This window comes from Camelus bactrianus, chromosome 19 (genome assembly GCF_048773025.1).
Source record: "Camelus bactrianus isolate YW-2024 breed Bactrian camel chromosome 19, ASM4877302v1, whole genome shotgun sequence".
Classification (NCBI taxonomy): domain Eukaryota; kingdom Metazoa; phylum Chordata; class Mammalia; order Artiodactyla; family Camelidae; genus Camelus; species Camelus bactrianus.
This window is the reverse complement of record NC_133557.1, coordinates 7540105-7559213: the sequence shown is the minus strand read 5'-3', so window position 1 is coordinate 7559213 and position 19109 is coordinate 7540105. Positions and strand designations below refer to the sequence as shown.

At 50.9% G+C, this 19109-nt stretch overlaps 2 protein-coding genes across 15 annotated transcripts in view; one reads left to right on the top strand and one right to left on the bottom strand.

Annotated features, from left to right (window-relative positions):
- ATRN (attractin) overlaps positions 1 to 5431 on the top strand; it is a 121929-nt gene extending 116498 nt beyond the window's left edge. Inside the window, exon 29 of one of the 2 annotated variants that reach the window (XM_074346983.1) lies at positions 1019 to 5431. In XM_074346983.1, the coding sequence (XP_074203084.1) occupies positions 1019 to 1352 (334 nt within the window). In that variant the 3' untranslated portion in view covers positions 1353 to 5431. The remainder of the gene's footprint in view (positions 1 to 1018) is intronic. The other variant, XM_010972801.3, reaches the window with a different exon arrangement.
- On the bottom strand, positions 936 to 19093 carry GFRA4 (GDNF family receptor alpha 4). 13 transcript variants are annotated; one of them, XR_012500554.1, is made up of 10 exons: positions 15522 to 19093; positions 15283 to 15392; positions 14964 to 15188; positions 14205 to 14296; positions 7629 to 8827; positions 6888 to 7264; positions 5918 to 6021; positions 3685 to 3981; positions 3475 to 3527; positions 936 to 1477 (listed from the first exon to the last, which is right to left on the bottom strand). XR_012500554.1 is itself a non-coding variant. In XM_074346990.1 (5 exons), the coding sequence occupies exons 1-5, from the start codon at positions 16184 to 16186 to the stop codon at positions 3976 to 3978; spliced, it is 1098 nt and encodes a 365-aa protein (XP_074203091.1). In that variant the 5' UTR covers positions 16187 to 19093; the 3' UTR covers positions 3852 to 3975. The 13 variants fall into 13 exon arrangements, 6 of the variants coding, with proteins under 6 accessions (XP_074203093.1, XP_074203091.1, XP_074203094.1 ...); XR_012500557.1 differs by lacking the exon at positions 3475 to 3527; XR_012500553.1 differs by lacking the exons at positions 936 to 1477; positions 3475 to 3527 and having other exon boundaries at positions 3844 to 3981; positions 6888 to 7032; positions 7206 to 7264.
- Between the last annotated feature and the right edge of the window lie 16 nt (positions 19094 to 19109).

Sequence of the window (19109 nt, the reverse complement as noted above, 5' to 3'; positions counted from 1 at the left end):
ACCTTAAGGTTCCTCCTACTAAACCTCGGGCCCTTTTCTCCTTCGGTGTGGGTTCATTATTCCCCCAGATGACCCTCTACCTGCTGTCTTTGCTACAACTGTTGTCACTGCTATGGACTCCCCATTTCGGCCAGGCACTAAACCTGGCACTTAAAAGCTACCTCCCTACCCCCACCCAGTTGTATAGACTCAGGGAGGTGGAGTAAGAAGCTCCCGTAACACGGCTCCTGAGAGCCTCAGCAGGGCTCTGAGCCTGTCTGGACTTTCTCATGCAGAGGAATCCAGCTCCCCCAGGACTGCCTTCCCTAATGAGCATCAGGTTAATCGATTCCCAATACGAAAGGGAGAACGGAGCCACCAGTCCCTAAAGCAGAGGTGGTAGTGGAGGGTGGGGTGATGAGCCAGGTACCGTTCTGTGACCTGTCATCAGTTCATTCATTGACCCATCACACAAGCCCTGTGCTGGTCTCCATTTTACAAATGAGGAAACTGAGGCACAGGGAGGTTAAAGAACCTCACTTATTCCAAAGCCTGGACCCAGAGTCTGTCCTAACCCCTATTGTGATATAAATATAAAAATAACTAGTGCCGGCTGGGTGATGTGGAATGCATCTGAATTTCATCGTAAAGAGTGCTGCTTTTTCTTGGCACCTATTTGGAGTCAGGCAGGAGAAAATGAGTGCTTAGAGCATGTCTGCTATTTTTTTTTAAATGCTCCCACCACCAGGCACTTTGCTTGGTTGATCTGCTGAAAAGCAAGATACTGGGGGGGGGGGGGTGCGGGGGTTATATACTTGTACAAATAAACGCTGAAAGAATATATGCAAACTAATGAAAGCAGTTACTCTGATGGAGGGGGAAATATGGAGGGAGACAAATTGAAAGTAAGACCTTTCCCATCTGTGTATTGATTGATTGATTGTACCGTGGGAATGTAAAAAGAAAAAAATTTTTAATTATTTTTTAAATAAAAGCAAGCTGCTTCTTAACATGCTTTCCCTCTGTGGGTTCTCTCAAGGTCTCGCAGTGGCCAGCGCCCTGGTGGACATTTCTCAGCAGATGCCAATAGTATACAAAGAGAAGTCAGGAGCGGTGAGAAACCGGAAGCAGCAGCCCCCTGCGCAGCCTGGGACCTGCATTTGATGCTGGGGCCAGGACTCTCCGTGGGCGTGAGCAAGGTGTGGCGCGCCAGAGCCTTCTGCAGGGAGGGAGCAGGCAGGGAGACGCTGTGTGGGGCAGAAGACTGGAAACCCTCGAAACATCCACCTCATCTGCATGTTCACAAGCTTTCTTTGACGGTTTCTCCCATCTGTGCTCCAGCATCTAACCTTTTACTTTTGCATAGGAAATAACTGGTTTAGTTACAGGTCCAGGGGGGATCCAGTGTTTGCTGGAGGAGGCCGGTGCAGAGCCAGTGAGAGAGCTGGGAATGACACTCAGGTCCACTTGTGGAAAACTGGTCTTGGGACTGTCTCAACTGCGCAAAAAACAAAAGATGTAGTGTTTACAAGTAGACACTTGTCATCAGTCATTCTTGAACCTGGTCTTTTAAAAACTACTCAGATGAATTAACTTGTTTTCATCTGAAGCCTGCTATCTTTGTTAAAAGATGTGCTATTTATTCTTGCACGATTTAGGCAAATCTCTCTCTTCCAGGGAGTAGCTTTTTTCTAGTTGAGAATTAATAACGGTCCATTTCTTCTGAATCATAAGGTCGAAGGGGGTATTTTAAATGTCAGGGTCAGCAGTGTTACTTGGAACGTAAACTGATATAATGGGTAGTTTCCTGTAGCAACTTGATTAGTTTAGTCGTAATCCATTTGAGGTTCTCTCTTTTTCTCTTCCTCCCCTGCCCCCACCTTCACACACACACACTAAGTGCCTAGACTTTAAATAGATCTAGCAATTGGAAAGTTAGTAAGCATAAGTTTTTACATAATTGCATTCCAACATTCTTATAAAACTTAAATAGCTATCATTGGCAATCTGCTCTTTTTCTAACATCTAATTTGCAGCCAGGAAAGAATTTTCTCACCCCAAGGAACATTTAATATAGCAGCAGGGATTGAGAGGAAAGCAGAGATGACCTAACTATGAAAGCTCCTGTTTTTATTGTTGTCAAAAAGGACACTACAGAAGGCACATTCCCTGCGTGTCTCCCGGCCCCGGGTCACTCCAGGCCCGATGTTTGCTTCAGTCCTTCTGGCCACTCCTGCCAGGGCACCGCAGCAGAAGGGACTCGCTCATGTACTGTGTCTCCCTTGAGCAGAAAAGAACGTGAAAGCACTTGGGACCCCTGGATCAAAGAGCGACTCTTTGTGCCCGTGGCCTGCTCTGAGCTGGTGGTTCGTTCTCAGGCTGCAGGTGGAGCTGCACACCAGGAGGGAAGCGGTCTCGGTTGTTGGGCAGAGCCTGCCCAAAGCCTGGAGAAGGACCTGGAGCTGTTAGCCCTCTTTCCCCTCGTTGGGGCTTAGGCCTCCCAGGCAGTGGCTGTGGGGAGGACAGTGAACGCTGATAAGGATGAAAAGCACATGGGGAAAATGGACAAAGAAGGAAAACTATGCCAAATGGAAAGTGACCAAATGTACGTGGGGTAGGGCTGTCCCTGCTCTTCTCCAGGGCACTGCCTGAACATCGTGTTGTCCCCGTCCATGGTGCTCTGTACTCTGGCTTTATGCAGCAGCCTCCCAAGATCTCTCTTCTGCTTCAAGACCCAGGGTTCTCTGGCATCACCCTGGTGGGATGGACCTTTAGACAGCAATGCTCAAGTTTGTGAATTCAGAGAAATTAACACTCAAAAGAGCAAAAACTATGGCATTTCACCTTTATATGCAGTGCCTAGAGAGGGAGTATTATCTCTTGCCCATCACTAACCCCACTCCCATGAAGAATTGCCTGGAAAGATGTTTTCAAGGATGTCGAACCATAAAACACTGTCTGATGCACAAAACACCTCGACTTTGAGCCTCGCCTCTCAAAATGCTGCTTTTTTACATCACTGTTAAAGAGCAGACGGTTCTAGAAAAGACCCCTCCTCTTACGAGGTCCCCACATCCCTCCCCCAGATCACAAGATCGCAGCACCCACAGAGAGCCTGCCATAGACTGGCCTTTCACCCCTGTAATTACCACGAGGCCACTGGCGAGCACCCTCCGCCAGGGGAAGTCCTTATTTGTTCAAAGAACCGGTGTTTCCTTGACAAAGAAGCCTCTTCCCCATGGTAGTCCCATGCCTTGAAATAACATGCAGTGTGTCCCACAGCCACCTGGTTACTTTTTTTTTTTTTCTAAAAGATAATGTTTATTTTTTAAAAGAAAGGAAGGAGCAAGTGAAGTTTAATTCTGCTCCAGCAGGGGAGAAACAGCTGACTCCACCTGCTTCTCCTTTGCAGCCAGTAGCTAACAGTTTCCTCCAGGCTCAGGCCAGAACAAGGGAAGAGCAAGAGAAAGAGACACCCAGCTTAGAGCCAGTTACCAAGAGGAAGTCATCTGGAGCTCCAGAGAAATGCCTGCGTGTCACCGGAGAGCCTGTATATAAATTCAAATAGTCATGAAAACATTGATATTGCACTTGTACATAACTATACAGTAGTGTCCGAATGTTCAGACATTCGGGGTGTACATAAAACAGAAAAATATCTTAATGTATTTTTATTAAACGTAACGGTGTCTGAGTTTCACCTACCATATTTTTGTGCCATATACTGGAAATCCAGGTTCAGAGACGTCCTCCCATTAGGCCCTGATATGGTGATAACAAAGCTGAGAAAGGCATCCCCATTGTGGCCATGTGTTCAAATGCATCCGGGACCAATTGGAGAACTCTGAGAGCAGGAATCACATCGGTGCACACGTGAAAAGGCGGGCAGTTGCTGGCATTGGCTCCGCAAGTGCGCCGTGAGTCTCCCTGTCGGCCTCTTGGTGCTGCGGGTGGCCAGGGATGGCCGGTCTCATCCTGAGTCTTTAGGTTCAAGGACTATACCTGTAGATACCAGATTTTCCATAAAAGGGTTTTCCAGGCTGCATTTTGTTGTGGTTTTGTCTAAAATTTTAATGACCATTTCCCAGGACCATAGTTTATTTACTATACTGAAAACTGGGGGAGGGAGTGGGTGGCTACTTTGTCAGTAAATAGCTCCTGTTTCCCCATGGGGAACCACACCCTTGCCTCCTGCACCTCCCACCCCCTCCCCACACAGTCTGGGGACAAATCTGTGCTTCCCTGTGAGGGTCATCTCTTAAAGTGGAAGGAGGTGTGGAGAGAAGGCAGCCCATACTCCCCTGAGCTAGCCCAGAGGAAAAACAGCCCTGGACAGGAGACTGTCAGCAGAAAGAAAATACTGGAATATCTGTGGGTGAGGCCTGAGGTGCAAGACTGGGGATGCACTGGGAAATCTGGGGCAAATGGAAAGACCAGAACACTGTCTATAAAAAACAAAAGACGTTTTACCTTACAGTGCAAATCTTGCTCCTTCAATTTAATGGAGTGTATTTGAGGAGGGGGTGGAAGTGATTCACTTCCTTGGGTGGTGGTGTCGTGGTTTTTTCATGAACACCTTTGATCCTTCCGTTTCATTCATTCATCCATTCATTCACCAGATATTCACTAAGCACTACTGACAACCTAAGCTAACGTTAAGGCAATGACTGAGATGGAGAAGAAGCTCTTCAAAATTACCACAAAACCCAGCTCCTCAAACCTGTCATCTCAGGAGACCTTTCTTTGTGGTGGTTTCTGTGAGAACTGGCCACCTGAGGACAGACCCAGGAAGGCAGAGGGTCCGGCCTCAGGCCATGCACCGGCTTTCAGTCTGAAATGTTTACCCAGTTTACCAAATGGCTCAAACCATAAAAATCACCATGATTGTTCGTAGACAGCCAAGCCCACCGAGAGACATATCCCCTAAGGTGTCTAAATTAATGAGCACCCTTGCCTGCAGGGAGACGACTGGAGAGGAAAACCGGCGCCTTCTCTTTTAAAGGCAATAATGGAACCGACTTTCAGTAACTGAATTTGTGCACAAAACATTCTAAACACTAGTGAAGCCTGTTTTGTTGAACTAATTCTGGCTCTGGAAATGTTTTTGTTTTATAGTTATTTACAGTTTTGTTTTGTTTGGGAGTTTTTTGGTTTGGACTCAAGCTTAGTTTGTTAATATGTATAATTTAGCATCTATTGTACTCATGTAAATATGGAGTAAGTATTGTAAACTATTTCATTGCTGGGGATTGTGGGTGTTATACATACATTTAGGACTGCGATTTTTTGGTATTTTTTTGTATTGTAAAATAACAGCTAATTTAAGCAGGAACAAGAGAATTAAGGGAGGTCTGTGCATTTTAAACACAATGTGAAGAACTTGTATATAAACAAAAGTAAATACTATAATACAAATTTCCTTCTGAAATAAAAGTAGATCTGGTAAAAATGCGGTTTTTGTTCTGAGTGATTTTTGTTTTTCACTTATTTTTAGTTTGGTCATGAGAACCTTAAGAAAAGGGGGAAAAATGTTTTAAAAAGTTTACCAGTTTTCAGACTGCCTCAGAGGAAGTGATTGGCAGTCCGTGAATGAGGTGCAAGCCCGCAGGGTGGGCGCCTCAGCCCCTCTGGTGGGAGCTGAGCGCTGGGCCGTGGGGGGAGCCCTGCGCAGCTTGTGAGCAGACTTCCCGGCGTCCCCACACGGCCCATGTGCCCTTGACACACCGGTGTTGGGGAAGGAGACTGGCATACAGAGCAGCTCTGCCGGGCACTGTCGCCCCGATGCCCACGTTGACACCTTGCCAGCCACCCCTGATCATTCAGCTTCTCGTGTCTCATGTCTCTGGCTAAACCTCAGGTCTGCTGACAGGTTTAGTCCTCCATGGCAACAGCCTCCTCCTTGGTCTTGAATTTCTGATGACGTCCTATGTCCACTCACCGAGCCTTGTCTGCGTGTCTGCCCCACTTTACACGGCCCCTGCAGGACCTCAGAACAGGGTCAGAACAGTGCATTTCAGCGCCCTGGTGCAGAATGCAAAAGGCCTAGAGGACGAGATCAGGGTAATGTGAGCTGAGAAAGTCCCAAGGAAGCACGAGGAAGGGCTGCACTTCATACAGGGGAGGGTGGGCGAGGTAGCAGGCCAGGACCAGGAGCCTGGAGGAGGCCTGCCCACCGGAGCTGGGCCTGGGTGGGAAACAGCTGGACTGGAGGTGGCAGCCAGGTTGGGGAGGATCTTGAAAGTGTTCTGAGAGGGCTGTGGGAGCCACCAGGTATTTCTAACAGGCTAGAAACCTGTAGTTTAGCAATACTGTGGCAGTTTGCATTGGACACACAGGTCAGTGGCATCTCCCAGCCCCCTTGCAGTTAAGTTGGGGCCACAAACTGGGCTTTAGCCAAAGAAGTGTTGGAAGAAGTGATGTATACAAGTTCCAAACTTGGCCCCTATGCCATGCTCCCATACGGGACTCCCTGGAGTTCACATGTTAAAGACGTTCGAGGGAATGAAGGTCCCTAAGTCCCCAGTCAGAGACAAGCCACCTGCTCAGCATGTGCTGTGTGTTGCCTTTTGCACCACTGAAAAGCAAAATTTTGCTCTACTGTCCCACTGAGACTTGGAGTTTTATTACAACAGGTAATAAAACTTTCTTACTCTTAAAAATAAACTGGCGCCTTGAAGTGCAAGGCAACTGTGACCAAAACCTAAGTCGCATGGCACTGAGGTAGTCCGTGGTCAGATGGCGGGCAACGAGAAAACTAGTGCAGCAGGCGGAACAGCTGAGGGACCCTGCCAGGCAGCAGCAAAACATCTGGTAAAGCTATTAAGTCTGACAGCTTGTTAAAGCAACCTATTTGTCTACTGAGTTTTTAGTCCAAGGGGAAGACGGTAGGGAAAAACAGAACATGGTACCTGCTGATTGTTATTGGCTGCTTTTGGCAAGGCATCAAAAGATGGAGCTGAGTTCCAGAATTAGCCAGGTAACAAGAAGTGAAAGGTGTGGAGGGTCCTGAAATCCAGGGTCATGTGGTGTTAGAAGAGCCAACTAGTCTTGCTTCTAGTCTCCAAACAGTAAGAGGAGCTCATAAGCAAAGAAGGCCCAGTGAGACTTAGTGACAGCCCCATGGTGAGAATCAGAGGGTGTGGTCTTCCTGCTTGAGCCTCTTAACCTCAAGGCCATCATCTTGAGGGAGAGGCATGTGGCTAAGTTAGGGAAAAAATAAAGTCAACCTGAGATCTGTGTCCAGAAAAGAACCAGGACCCTCTGCTGTCACTGACCCTCGACCTGCCTGGTAAATAAAAGAGAAAAAATAAGTGTAAGTTTTCAAGAGAATGATGTTGCCAAAGAAACCTTTAGCCTAACCTTTAAAAAAACGAGAACAATTCACCATCCAACCAACCCTGTGAAGACTGAGAAAGCCGTAATTAGAACCTCCCAGTCAGGAGATGGTTGCAAAAGCTGTCTGAGGAGGGCTCACAACCCAGTGCCCCCTCGGATGTGGCCCAGAGAGCAGATGTGGGTCCGGTCAGGAGCTGCCCCCACCCCAAGGCAGGGCCCAGCAAGATTCCAAAGTGGCTGTAGGCCAGTAATGGCTGTGTGTCTGCCACCCTCTTCCTTCCTGGATAGGCAGGTTAGGAGGGTGTCCTGCCCACCTTGCCCCTGTCTGATGGCCAGGCGCTGCGTAGGGACCAGGGACTTCACAGAGACCAAGATAGACAAAAATCCCCATTCACGTGGAGTCTACTACCATCTAGTGGGGGAGACATAATCAAGACAATGCCAGGTGATGAGTCCTGTGAAGAAAGGTAAAAATCAGGTTGGGGTAGAAAGTGCTGGGGTTGTCGGGGAGGTTGCTGGAGAAAAATGGGAAGGACAGCATTGGGAGGAGCTGGGGCCAGCCAGATCCCGCAGGGCAACGGTTCTCAACCGGCACAGGACTGCCCCCTAGGGGACACCGTGGGAAGAGGTGGGGCAATTTGATAACTGTATTCAAAGGGTGGCAATGCTGTGATTTAGTGACTGGGCCTGAACGTGGCCATCCTGTGACATGCAGGACTATCCTGCCCAGCAAGGAATTGACCCATGTCCCACTCAATTTTCAAATATCTTGCTGTATATTTGTATAGATGAAAAAAATCTGTTTCTAATTATTTTAGTGTAGAACCCAACCCTGTCGTAAACACAAAATTTTCTGGAAATGCAATTATTTTACTGTGTAAATAAAAGGAATAGTGGACTTTGCTCTTTTCAAAACTGTACCAAGAGCCGGTCATCATTTTGGAAAATTCTGTCACCAATCACAACGTCATTTCTGGCATCTGAGTCCTCAACCCCACACACTTGTGTGGGTTGCGTCTGTAAAGACAGATACACGCCCTGAGGCCCTGTTACTAGCTGTGTGACCTGCCTGGCAAGAATTCTCCTCCATCCTGTGTCCAGAACACAAGGAAGGCACTAGACCAGATGACCCCGATGATTGTATGAAGTGTGTTGCACGGAGTGCTGGGGCTCGGCCCTGGCCCCGTCTGCATACCCTGGGGGCCCTTCCTCATTTGCTTAAATCCCAGTCCCTTTGCGACTCAGGTTCTAAAGTTTTGCGTGTATTTTATTTTCTTGTGTGTGTACTTATCTTAATTTTCCCTTGGGTCTTCTGCCTTGGACTGGAGGCTCCTTCGGGTGTGGAGTGATGTGTCCCTGGCACAACGGTTTCCCAAAACATCCTTCACCCAGGCCTTCCCGGGCCGTGTCTCTGCCTCCTTTCACGTGCGTGCCTGGCTCACTGGCAAGTTGCTATCCAGCTGGGGACCCCTCCTGGCTCTCTGGAAATTTCACCCACCCGTGTCCACATTTCCTGTAAAGATAAGCCAGTTCTGTGAGTTTGGCCCCACCTGACTCTGTTGGGGAGGGTGGGGGAAGCAGGCAGGCAGCGGGCAGCTGTCAACCTTGCATCTGAGACAACAGGCTCCAAGCTAGAGCGGATGTTCATGAGCCGTGAAGTTTCCACCCATAAATCCAGAAATGCTTCCAGCACCTGCTGTTCTGCCTGCCCCCACCCCCCGCCACCTGCCAGCTAGAGGCTCAGTGCTGACATCAGCCAACAGAGACCCAGTCACGGGATGAGGCCAGGGCCAGGGCCGCAGTTTCCTATGGTGCAGGTGAGAGTGACAGCAAGCTGATTACCCGGCAGGACCCCCTCCTGGTCGTGGGGACCAAGCTGGACTCAGCTTTGAGGTATCTGGCAAGACTTAACACCACGTTATAAGCCACATTATATTGAAGTGACAGAAAACAAACACTCCATTTAGTTTTCTGGGGCTGCTGTAACAAACTACCCAACCATGGTGGCTTTAAGTGATGGAAATTTACTCTCACAGTTCTGGGGGCCAAATGTCCAAAGTCGTGGTGCTGGCAGGACTGCACTCTCTCCAGAGTAGACACTCTAGGGCAGAATCTGTTCCTGGCCTCTTCTAGCTTTGGGTGGCTGCGGGCATCCCTTGGCTTGGGGCCGCATCTCTCCTGTCTGCCTGTGTCTTCCCGGCCCCTCTCTTCTGTGTGTCTGTGTTTAATCTCCCTCTGCCTCTCTCTTATGAGGATACGTGTGACCGCATTTATGGCCCACTGATAATCCAGGATAAGCATCTCTTAGGATCTTTAACTTAATCACATCTTTCCCATATAAGGTGATAGTCACTCTTTTGCCTACATATAAGCTAAACTTCACAGATTCCCAGGAATTAGGATGTGGGCATATCTTTGGGGCCACTAGTCAGCCCATTACAGCAACAAAACCCCAGGAAAGTCAACTGTCCCAAAGGTGGCAAGATGGTGGCCTCTGCATGCCACAGTGCCTTATCCCCCTTCTTGGCTGGGCCATGCCCCTGACAGCCTCAAGCCTCCCACAGGAAATGTTCAGTCTAGGAAAAAACAGAGAGCCAGGCTCACTCGGGGACCCCATGACCTTTCCCTTCTCCCCTGCACCCAATAAGGACGCCTCTTTGCTGTTGCCCATTGTCTGATGTTAAAGAGGTTCCACTTGATTAAACCCTGTGCCTGCTCTGGAGAGAAGGACTGAAGGATGAAGGCCAGCTACCATGGAACAGTTATGCTATTTTCAGCCAAGTTCTGCTCACTTTTCTCTTCCCAATCTTTGGAAAAGTGTATGCCTATTTTTCACTCAAATTATCTGAATAAAAGATGGGAGTAGTTGAGTTCAACACTCTCACAAAAGGCAAATCACTTAGCAGATGTTTAATTCTGAATTTGGGCCACCACACAAGAAAGCTACAGACCACTATCCCTTATGACATTGATGGTCAACAGGGCAAGGCGATGCTTTCACTTGCCACCCCACTCCCCACCCACACCCCTCTCTCCAGTCCTCTTGCAGGTGTGCATCCCCACACAGGTGCAGGTGGCTGAGAACATTCCTTCTTCTTTGTGAAGTGGGAACAGGCTAGACTCTGAGCCTCACTCTACCCAATACCCCTCCTTTTTTCAAGTGGAAACCTGTCCTTCCCATTCCATGTGATCTTGGTAGGCTCATGTCACTCTCCAAGTCACAAATGCTGGGAAAGAAGAGTGCCTTTCTCCGCTGAGAGTGCTAAAAGGAGAGCGTGTAGATCCGGGGCTGCTGCTAGCATCCTCACCTACCCTGTGGTAAGAGCCTGTCTGGCCTCAGAGGGGAGCACAGACCAGCAGGGGCAACATTTTTTTGAACCCCTGGAGACAGCTGTGCCTGAAGCCCAGACTGCTCAGTTGTATGCCCAAGCCAGTTTGATTTGTGTTTGGTTCCAACCAGGAGAGTACTTATTCCTTTGATAACTATGTGAGTTTAAAAAGCTAAGGCTCTAGGCCTCTCTTGCTCCCTCATCTCCGGAGACAGCCCACACTGTCTATGGAGTGTGTACCTACTTTTACTTTAACCTGAGTGCCCAACCCCCACACCTCATGGTCTTTGTCTTGCCTTAAACTCTATGTAGTATGTATCTCTCTAAATAAATCTACCTTTACTCAAAAGAAAAAAAAGCTAAAGCTCTAAACTGTTCTTAGAAACAATGATCAGTACATACACTTAAACTAAAAAAAAGGTGCAGTATATTGTATATATGTATTTACATGCAATATATTGTATATGTGCAGTCAAATTGTAACCATTCTACCTAACAAAACTGCAAAATGAAAAAAAAAACAACCAAACAAACAAAAAGACTAAATTGTGAGGGAACAGAAAATCTGAATAGACATATAACTAGTAAGGAGATTGAATCAGTCATCAAATATCTCCCAACAAAGAAAAGCGCTTGGTTTGGTGGCTTCACTGGTAAGTTCCACCAAACATTTAAAGAACTAGTATCAGTCCTTCTCAAACTTTTAAAAAAAAACTGAAGAGGAGGGAACACTTCCTAACTCATTCCATGAGGCCAGCATTATTACTCTGACACCAAAGCCAAAGGCACTTCAAGAAGACTACAGACCACTATCCCTTATGACATTGATGCAAATATTCTCAACAAAACTTGAGCAAACAGAATTCAGTCATATAGTAAAAGGATTATACACTTTGACCAAGTGGGATTTATTCCTGGAATGCAAGGACGAAGGTTCAGCTTATGAAAACCCATCAGTGTAACACCCCACATCAACAGAATGGGGGGGAACCGTCTCACTTGACCCAGAAAACGCATTTGACAAAATTCAACACCCTCTCATGATAAAAACACTCAACATACTAGGAATAGAAGGAAACCACCTGAGCATAATAAAAGCTGCATATTAAATCCCACAACATCATACTCAATGGTGAAAGACTAAAAGTTTTTCCTCTAATACCAGGAATAGTGGGCAAGGATGCCCAGTTTTACTACTTTAATTCAACATAGTACTAGAAGATCTAGCCAGACCAATTAGGCAATAAAAAGAAATAAAAGGTGTCCAACCAGGAGAGGACCGGCTGAAGCTGGGAGGCTGGTTGACAGCTGCCGCATGCGCTGTCTGCAGGCTTGGTGTGAGCTGCTAACTACCCAGTCTCAGAGTCGGTGGCTCTTTCTCTGGTCAGGCCAGCCCCAGGCGTGGTCCGTACCCTGTGTCTTAGGTCAGAGCCCAAGACAGGAACTCTCAGGCCATGATTTATTGGAGGGAGTGCCCTCAGGGGAGCCTCAAAGTGAGCGAGGCAGGAGTGGGCAGGGGAAGGAGCTAAACTGGATGTGGTCTCAGCTGGGATCTATTCTCAGCCTGGTCCCACAGCTAGCTCTGAAGCATGAACGGCACACAGAACTGTCCCCTCGAAGCACACAGGCCTGGTCTGAACTGCCTCTGAACTCCTGCCTGTCAGTCACTGGCCGCTGTCCCCCTCAGAGAGCAGAGTGCAACCTCACAGGCCTTTCTTCTGGAGAAGAGGGCAGCTGTGAGCTGTGTTATCAGCCAACAGCCCCAGCAGCCTGGCGATGGGCTGCACTGGCCCAGAGAGATCTGAGCTAGGCACCGCAGCCTCCACTTCAACCTGTCTTGTGGGCCCTGCCAAATCTCAACCCGGTTTGAGAAGGAGCAGCCCGGAGACACAGTAACCCTTCACTCATCAGGAGCCTCCAATCTTTGGAGGAAGAAGGCTTAGTACCTGGCCCCCATCATTCTGCTCTCTCCTCCCAAAACTCCTCCACAGAACTGCAATTTAACACAATGCCCTTGGCATTTGCTGCATCCTCAATGGCCACACACATGGAGTGTTTATAAAAACCTTTATGATAAATTTCCTTCAGCTCCAGGAAAGAATTTGACTCCCCACGTGGACAGAAACAGGTAGATTAGGTGGAAATTAAAAAACAAAACCACCATCGCCCCTTCTTTCAAGTGTCTGTCAGGGCCAGGCTCTGTGTGTAAGGAGATGGGGCTCCCCCAGGTGAGTGTAGCAGGTGACACTAACACTCCCAGCACCCATAGGTGGGAGTGTGTCAAGCAGAGCCGATGTCCGGCTGCAAACAGACACCTGAAGAGAAACTGGCTTAAAACAAATTGGAGTTATCATTTTTCTCACATAATACAGTCCAGAGGAAGGCAGACTGCGGACAGTGCAGCAGCTCCACAATGTCATGTGCTTCTGCTTTCAAGATGGTACCCATGATCCCTGGCAATGCCACCAAGTTCTGGGCAGGAAGCGGGGCAGTTTGAGGCCAGAGGCTGAAGGGCCCAGTCAGCAAGTCTTTTCCTTTTATAAAAAACTCCGTTAGAAGCCTTATCTGTGAGTTTCACTCATTGGCCAGAACTGTGTCACATGACCACCCCTTGCCGCAAGGGCAGCTGGGAAATGTAGTTTCTCTGTCTGATTACTATCAGAGAATGAAAGAATAAACAAAAGCAACCAAAATCTCCACCACTAGGACCTGATAGTTGATTCAGTTCAGCACCCATAGGTGAGGAAGCCTGGAGAGCTTCTGAGGCCAACCAAGGTCACACAGGCCAGCTGAGGCACACCCTATGGCTGACACTGGTCTCCAGGCTCCCAAGACACAGATCACATGAAAGCAACGCCGGTCTCAGTGCACATGGGTTTATTGAGTTATGGGAATCATTCTAGTGCTAGGTTAAACCATGGGGAAGATGGCCATATGGCCAGTGCAATGAACGGAACTGGATTCTCACTACAGGCGGTGCCCAGCAAGCGGCATATCATGGACCAGAAGCACGATGCCAACATTAGTTATGGGGTGCAGATGGCTATTCTGATGGGTGGTGTCTAACTGGGAGGGTGCCATGAAAGGCTAGAGTATTAGAAGGAGTTTCGCCTACAAGTACTCCTGGGAGCATGACCTGCTTGGGAGGCTGATAAAATTGTCCAGACCTGCAAAAGGCAGTGAGGTAAGAGCACTGGGGCCAGCTTGGGAGGTAAGCCAGTCCCTTTTCAATGGGGCAGGATGCTACAGATGAGACCAGTTATCCTAGGCAGAGTGGGACACTTGGCTGTTGTCCAAGGTCTGCTGTCCTAATCAGAGCAGGGGCTGGAGAGCCAGAACAGGGAGCATGGAGAGAAGGGAGCTCCACCCCAGAGGCCCATCTGCGGAGGACACCTTGGTGGGTGAGAGCAGAGTGAGGACTTAAAGCTGAAATCTGACTCTGCTCTCTGCCACCCCCACCATACCAGGCCATTCATGCCTCCATCTAGGCCCACTTGGCATGGAAGGGTGGCAGGAGGCAGTGCAGGGGTTGCCAGCTCACCATCCCCTCCCTGCACCTACCTGCAGGACACTGTGCTCAGGGTCCCGGTGTGGGTCCAGCTGGTCTTGTAGGATTGGCAGCCAGCCGCCATCAAAGGTCTGTATGGCACTATCTATGGAGGGGAGGGGTGTAGGGTGGGCTTGGCTGAGAAACCCTAGCACAGGGTCCAGCACCGCAAGGACAAACTGAGACTCTTGGCATCCCGCGTGGGCCCTTGCTAGGCAGGAATGGGAGGGACATCTGCAAGGACTGCCTTTTGGGATGGAAGGTGCTGGGGAATAACAAAATAAGGACAACTGTGTTAAGAGTGCCTTACAAACTGTCGTCTTCCACTCTCACAGGGAAGGGTGACAATTACCATCCTCGTTTTACAGGTGGACAAAAAAAAGGCTTAGAGGAGTTAACAAATTCTCAACAAGTGGCAGAGTCAGGCTTCTAACTCAGACCCACTAACTCCCAGACTGGGCAGCGAACTACCCAGTTATTCAGCCCCAAATGGCAAGATCATGAATGGGAGGCGTTGGCTGTGCCTCAGGGATGGAATAGCCTCAGAGATGGCGAAAGTAGGAATCTCATCTTCGTTCCATGTCCTTGGAAACTTGTTTCACTGCCCCTACTTCCTACTAGCAAGGGCACCAGCCTAGGCAACCCTGGGATTCTACCTGGGTCTGTGACCTGGTCTCCGGAGACAGTTGGGCGCAGATTCCCCAAGGGGCAGGACGACAGCAGAGGAGGAAGTGGGCCTGCGTGGCTGCCGCAAAGAGCCTCAGTTTCCTCACCTCTAAAATGGGCTCCCACCAGCCCAGCAGCTTGGGACCAGGCGGTAAGCGCCGACTGCACTCCTGCGCGGGCCCACCGGGGCCCCTCACCCAAGCAGCGGTTCCTTGTAAAGAGCCCCCGGAAGGCTTCGCACTCCTCACGCCGGTTTCCGCTGGCTCCGCAGTCGCACCAGGGCGCTACCCGCGCGCTCGCGTTGTCCAAGTAGTTGGGGGTGACAGCGGTGCCTGCAGGGACCCAAAAGGCAGGGTACTCGGCCCCTTCACGCAGAGGCATCCCCAGGAGAGGCCTCGCCCAAGCAGGGATCCCGGCGGCGCGTACCTACGAGGCCCGCGTAGGCGCGCAGGCAGCTGGGGGCCTGGTCCCGCAGGCAGCCGTCCGGGGCGCTGGGGGCGGGCGCGCAGGAGGCCTGGAAGGCCAGGAGGCGGGGCCTGCGCCACGCAGCGGGAGGCCGGTGAGTGGGCGGGCGGCCGCAGCCCCGCCCACCCCGCCCGCCCCCGCCCCCGCCCCCGCCCCTCTCTTTCCTCCATCACCTGTCTCTCCTCCATCACTTTCCGCACCTGCAGACCTGGCTGTGCTCGCAGGCGTCTAGCGGCACGAGGCAGGAGGGGGGCGCCAGGCCGGGCCCAGAGAAGGCGCAGGCGGGCACGAAGGTCTGGCGCCGGCGCTCGGCGCACGCGGGGCCGCCGCACGGGCAGAAGAGCAGCGCGTGGGTGAGCGCGGGAGGCCCGCGGGCGAAGAAGCGGCGCAGCGCGCGGCGGCAGCGGGCGCGAGGGCAGCCCCCGGGTGCAGCCCGACGCAGGCACTGCGCCACGTACTCGGTGCGCAGCCGATGGCACCGCGCGTTCGCCGTGCACGCCTCGGCCGCGTCCACGCATCGGTTCTGCGCAGCCGAGCTCGACGACCCTGGGAGAGCGGTGGGAGGCTGCCGTTGTCGCGCCCTGTACGCACACTTCATCCCAGTCTTGTGGTCACGCCTTCCGAAAATTCTGGGCTCTCCAAACCCGAGGGGGCAGAATGTGACCCGAAGGCATAAATGACTGGTACTGACTTTCCGTCGCAGAGATGGGCTGCGGCGGGCCCTGGGGATTCCTGCAGCACGTCTAGGGTGGATGGGGCGCAGCATGGCTGGGCCTGGCCTCCCCCAGAAACTGAGGTCCATCCTCCCCAAGCACCACCCCTCACCCATCCAATGAGGGATCCATGGGGTTCCTCTCACTCTCATAGGCCCCACCAGACAGGGAAAAAAAGCAAGGCTTCTAGAGACTTGGCTAATGGAGGCTTATCAGAAATGGCGCTGAGGACATGGCCCCTCTTCTTCCTTTTTGACATGCTGGGACCCCTGACCTTCCTTTCTTTCCCCTTCTCCCCCTCCCCCTTGGAGATCCTTTAAGTGATCTACAGGTTTCTGGTTCTCCCTCCTTGACCATCTCTTGTGCCTCCTCCTGCCCTCTGCCTCTAGCGTCTTCCCCTTTCATTCTCTTCTCTGATGCTCCCTCCTCCAGAATCTAACACATGCTGCCCCATCTGGACTCTAGCTTTCACCTCTAGCCCCACCACTCTCCACCATCCGGGTGCAAGAGGGATTCCCAGTAACGGCTCTGGACACTGGAGCCATTTAGAGCTGGCTGCCGGGGTGTGGATTTGAGAGAAGCCCCTGATGGCAGGCCACAGGACCTGAAGGTCCATGATAGGTGGCACTCCACAGGGGGCACAAAGTGCCTGGCACAACCTAGTCACACACCAGGGGTCGGTTGGGCAATGGGTAAGCTTTGTCCAGAAGTGCCATGGGCCACATCTAAATCCACCCAAGCCAGGGTCTTTGGAGGTCGGAACTCAGCAGCCCCTTCCTAGGACCTAGGTTACCAAAATCAGGCTACCCCTGCCTCCAGGAGCATCTCGCTCAGCTGAGAAGCCTTCTGGCACCAAACTCTAAGGGAAGTTTCCCAGCCTGGGTGTGTGGAGGAGGGTGTTTCCTGCCTCAGAGCTGGAAGCAGGGCCCCTCTCTGGCACTGAGCACCTCTTTCTGGGGGCCACAGAGGAAAGTGGAATAGACATTGAGGGTGGGCAGTGGGTATGTGAGTGGAGGGGATAGACAGGAGAGCTGGGGCCCTTCCTTTCTCCTCGCCCCCTCTGCCCTCTCCTTCCCTCCCCTCCTGCACTCACAGAGCAGCAGGCAAACTTTGCCCTTCTCTCCCAGCCAGGCCCTCACATCCCTAGGCCTCAGCCACACCCAACAGCAACAAGTGTCCCTTAAGGTCTTGGTCCTGCTTCTGTTCCTTTGCTTACCTGTTTCCCTCCATGAGGAGCATGCTTACCTCTTCTCCACACTCAAAACAGCACATCTCAGCTCTAAGAAAGATCTCCTCTGCCTTAAACCTTTGTTAGATTCCATTCTGCCTGCCCCACACCACCTGGTAAGGTGACCCCTCCCACCATGATGCCCCAGGTGGGGAAGGGGTAGTCCAAGGGGCTTCTGATGGGTAGTCCAAGATACATTGCATGGAGATGCTGGAGATGCAGGGCAGGGCATTCCTGTGAAGCTGCAAGACTGAAAGTGGAGGTCTGGGGCGGGGGAAGGTGAAAGAGGTGGGAGAGGAGGCAGTGGGGAAAAGAAAGTTCCTGGAGCGAGGGTACCAATGTGAGACTTGGGAGGCCATGGCTCCGTGGGGCTCAGAGGCTGGAGGCCAGGTGCCGTGTGTCCACCTCAAACACAAGTGGCTCGCCAGTGCCCCTTCCTGCATTTCGGCTTTTCCTGGAATCGATGTCTTGCCCTCCCACCTTGTCCTTGAGGATCGAGGAGGATCCAGGTCAGAGAGCCAGGGTTCACAGGTACAGGGGAGGAGGCAGCCACTCACCCAGAACCAGCAGCAGCAGCACGGGTGCCAAGCAGACAGCCATGCAACAAACACAGGAGAGAACGACCGGAGGCTGAACCACAGTCAGGTGTCTCCTTCCCAGCGCCCCTGAGCCGCAGCGAGATGGAAACCCGGTGTCTGCGCTGCTGTGCCTGCTCTCCTGGCAGGAGGAGCCTTTGCTTGAGAATGACTCCCCGCCCCCGTGAGTCCCCGCCCAGGCTGCGCCTTCAGGTAGATGCTGAAGCCACTGAGCCCAGTGCCTGAACGTGCCTAGGTGGACCCCATCACTCTCCAACACCCGCACAACACCCAAGGAGACCTCGTCTCTCCCATGTTAAACTATCACCTTTATGAAACAACATTGTTCTTTTCCTTCTTTTGTGATTTTATGTAAACTTTTTTTAGCTAATTTTAGACTGCAGAAAAGTTGCAAAAATACTAGTGTTTCCTTTATACCCTTCACCCACTTTCCCCTAAATCAGCATCTTACCCGACCGACCATGGTACAGTTATTAAAACTAGGAAATTAACATTGGTATAAGACAACTAAGCTACAGACCATTTTGAATTTCCCTGCTCTTCCACTGATGTCCTCATCCTGTTCCAAGATCTCATCCAAGATCCCACACTGCAGCTAGTGGTCATGTCACCTTAGTTTCTTCCAATCTGTGGTAGTTCCTCAGTCTTTCCTTAATAAACCTGGTGCTTCCCTATGTGTCCCTGTGTGGTGGGCATGCCCCTTTCTCTAGAGGGAGCTGTGAGCGATAGAAGAGAACTTTCTTCGATGGCATTAACCTCTCTTTGCCATCGCTCTGTTGTCTCTGTAAGTCAGAATCCCACAGAAGACATAGGCAGGGGCTTTAGCAAACCATCTCATTCAGTGCCTTGAGCTGGCAGAGCGAGAGCATGCCTGAGCCTCACCAGAGCCTCGGCACTGCTGCTCCTCTGCTGCCAGTGGGTAATTACAAAGATCCCCCAACTCTTCACACCCTCTGCAATATGATTTTGCTGTTCCTCCCTTCCAGAGATGGAGTTTATCTCCCAACCCCTGGAAACTGAGCTGGCCTGGTGACTTGCTTGGACCAATAGAATGTTATGGAAGCAAAGCAAAATGTGCCAGTCGTGGACTCTCAAGAAGCCCAGCAAGCTTCCACTTACTCTCCTGCAGGAGGAGGTGAGTGGGGCACTGGCCCCAGGATCACAATTACTGGTTTCTCCTTTTGCCTCAGGCTCCAGCGTGGCTTGGCATGGCACTGTAGTTGATCCTGTCTTTAGTTAAAATTTTAATGT

Bases quoted from the DNA above. Each gene is read 5' to 3' on its own strand.
- GFRA4 (XM_074346994.1), bottom strand. From the start codon at position 16,186: ATGAGAGTGAGAGGAACCCCATGGATCCCTCATTGGATGGGTGAGGGG. The intron at 15,481-15,512 runs GTGATGGAGGAG...GATGGAGGAAAG, and splicing joins CAGGTCTGCAGGTGCGGAAA to AGAGGGGCGGGGGCGGGGGC. The intron at 14,297-15,053 runs GTGAGGGGCCCC...TCCCCTCCATAG, and splicing joins TACAAGGAACCGCTGCTTGG to ATAGTGCCATACAGACCTTT.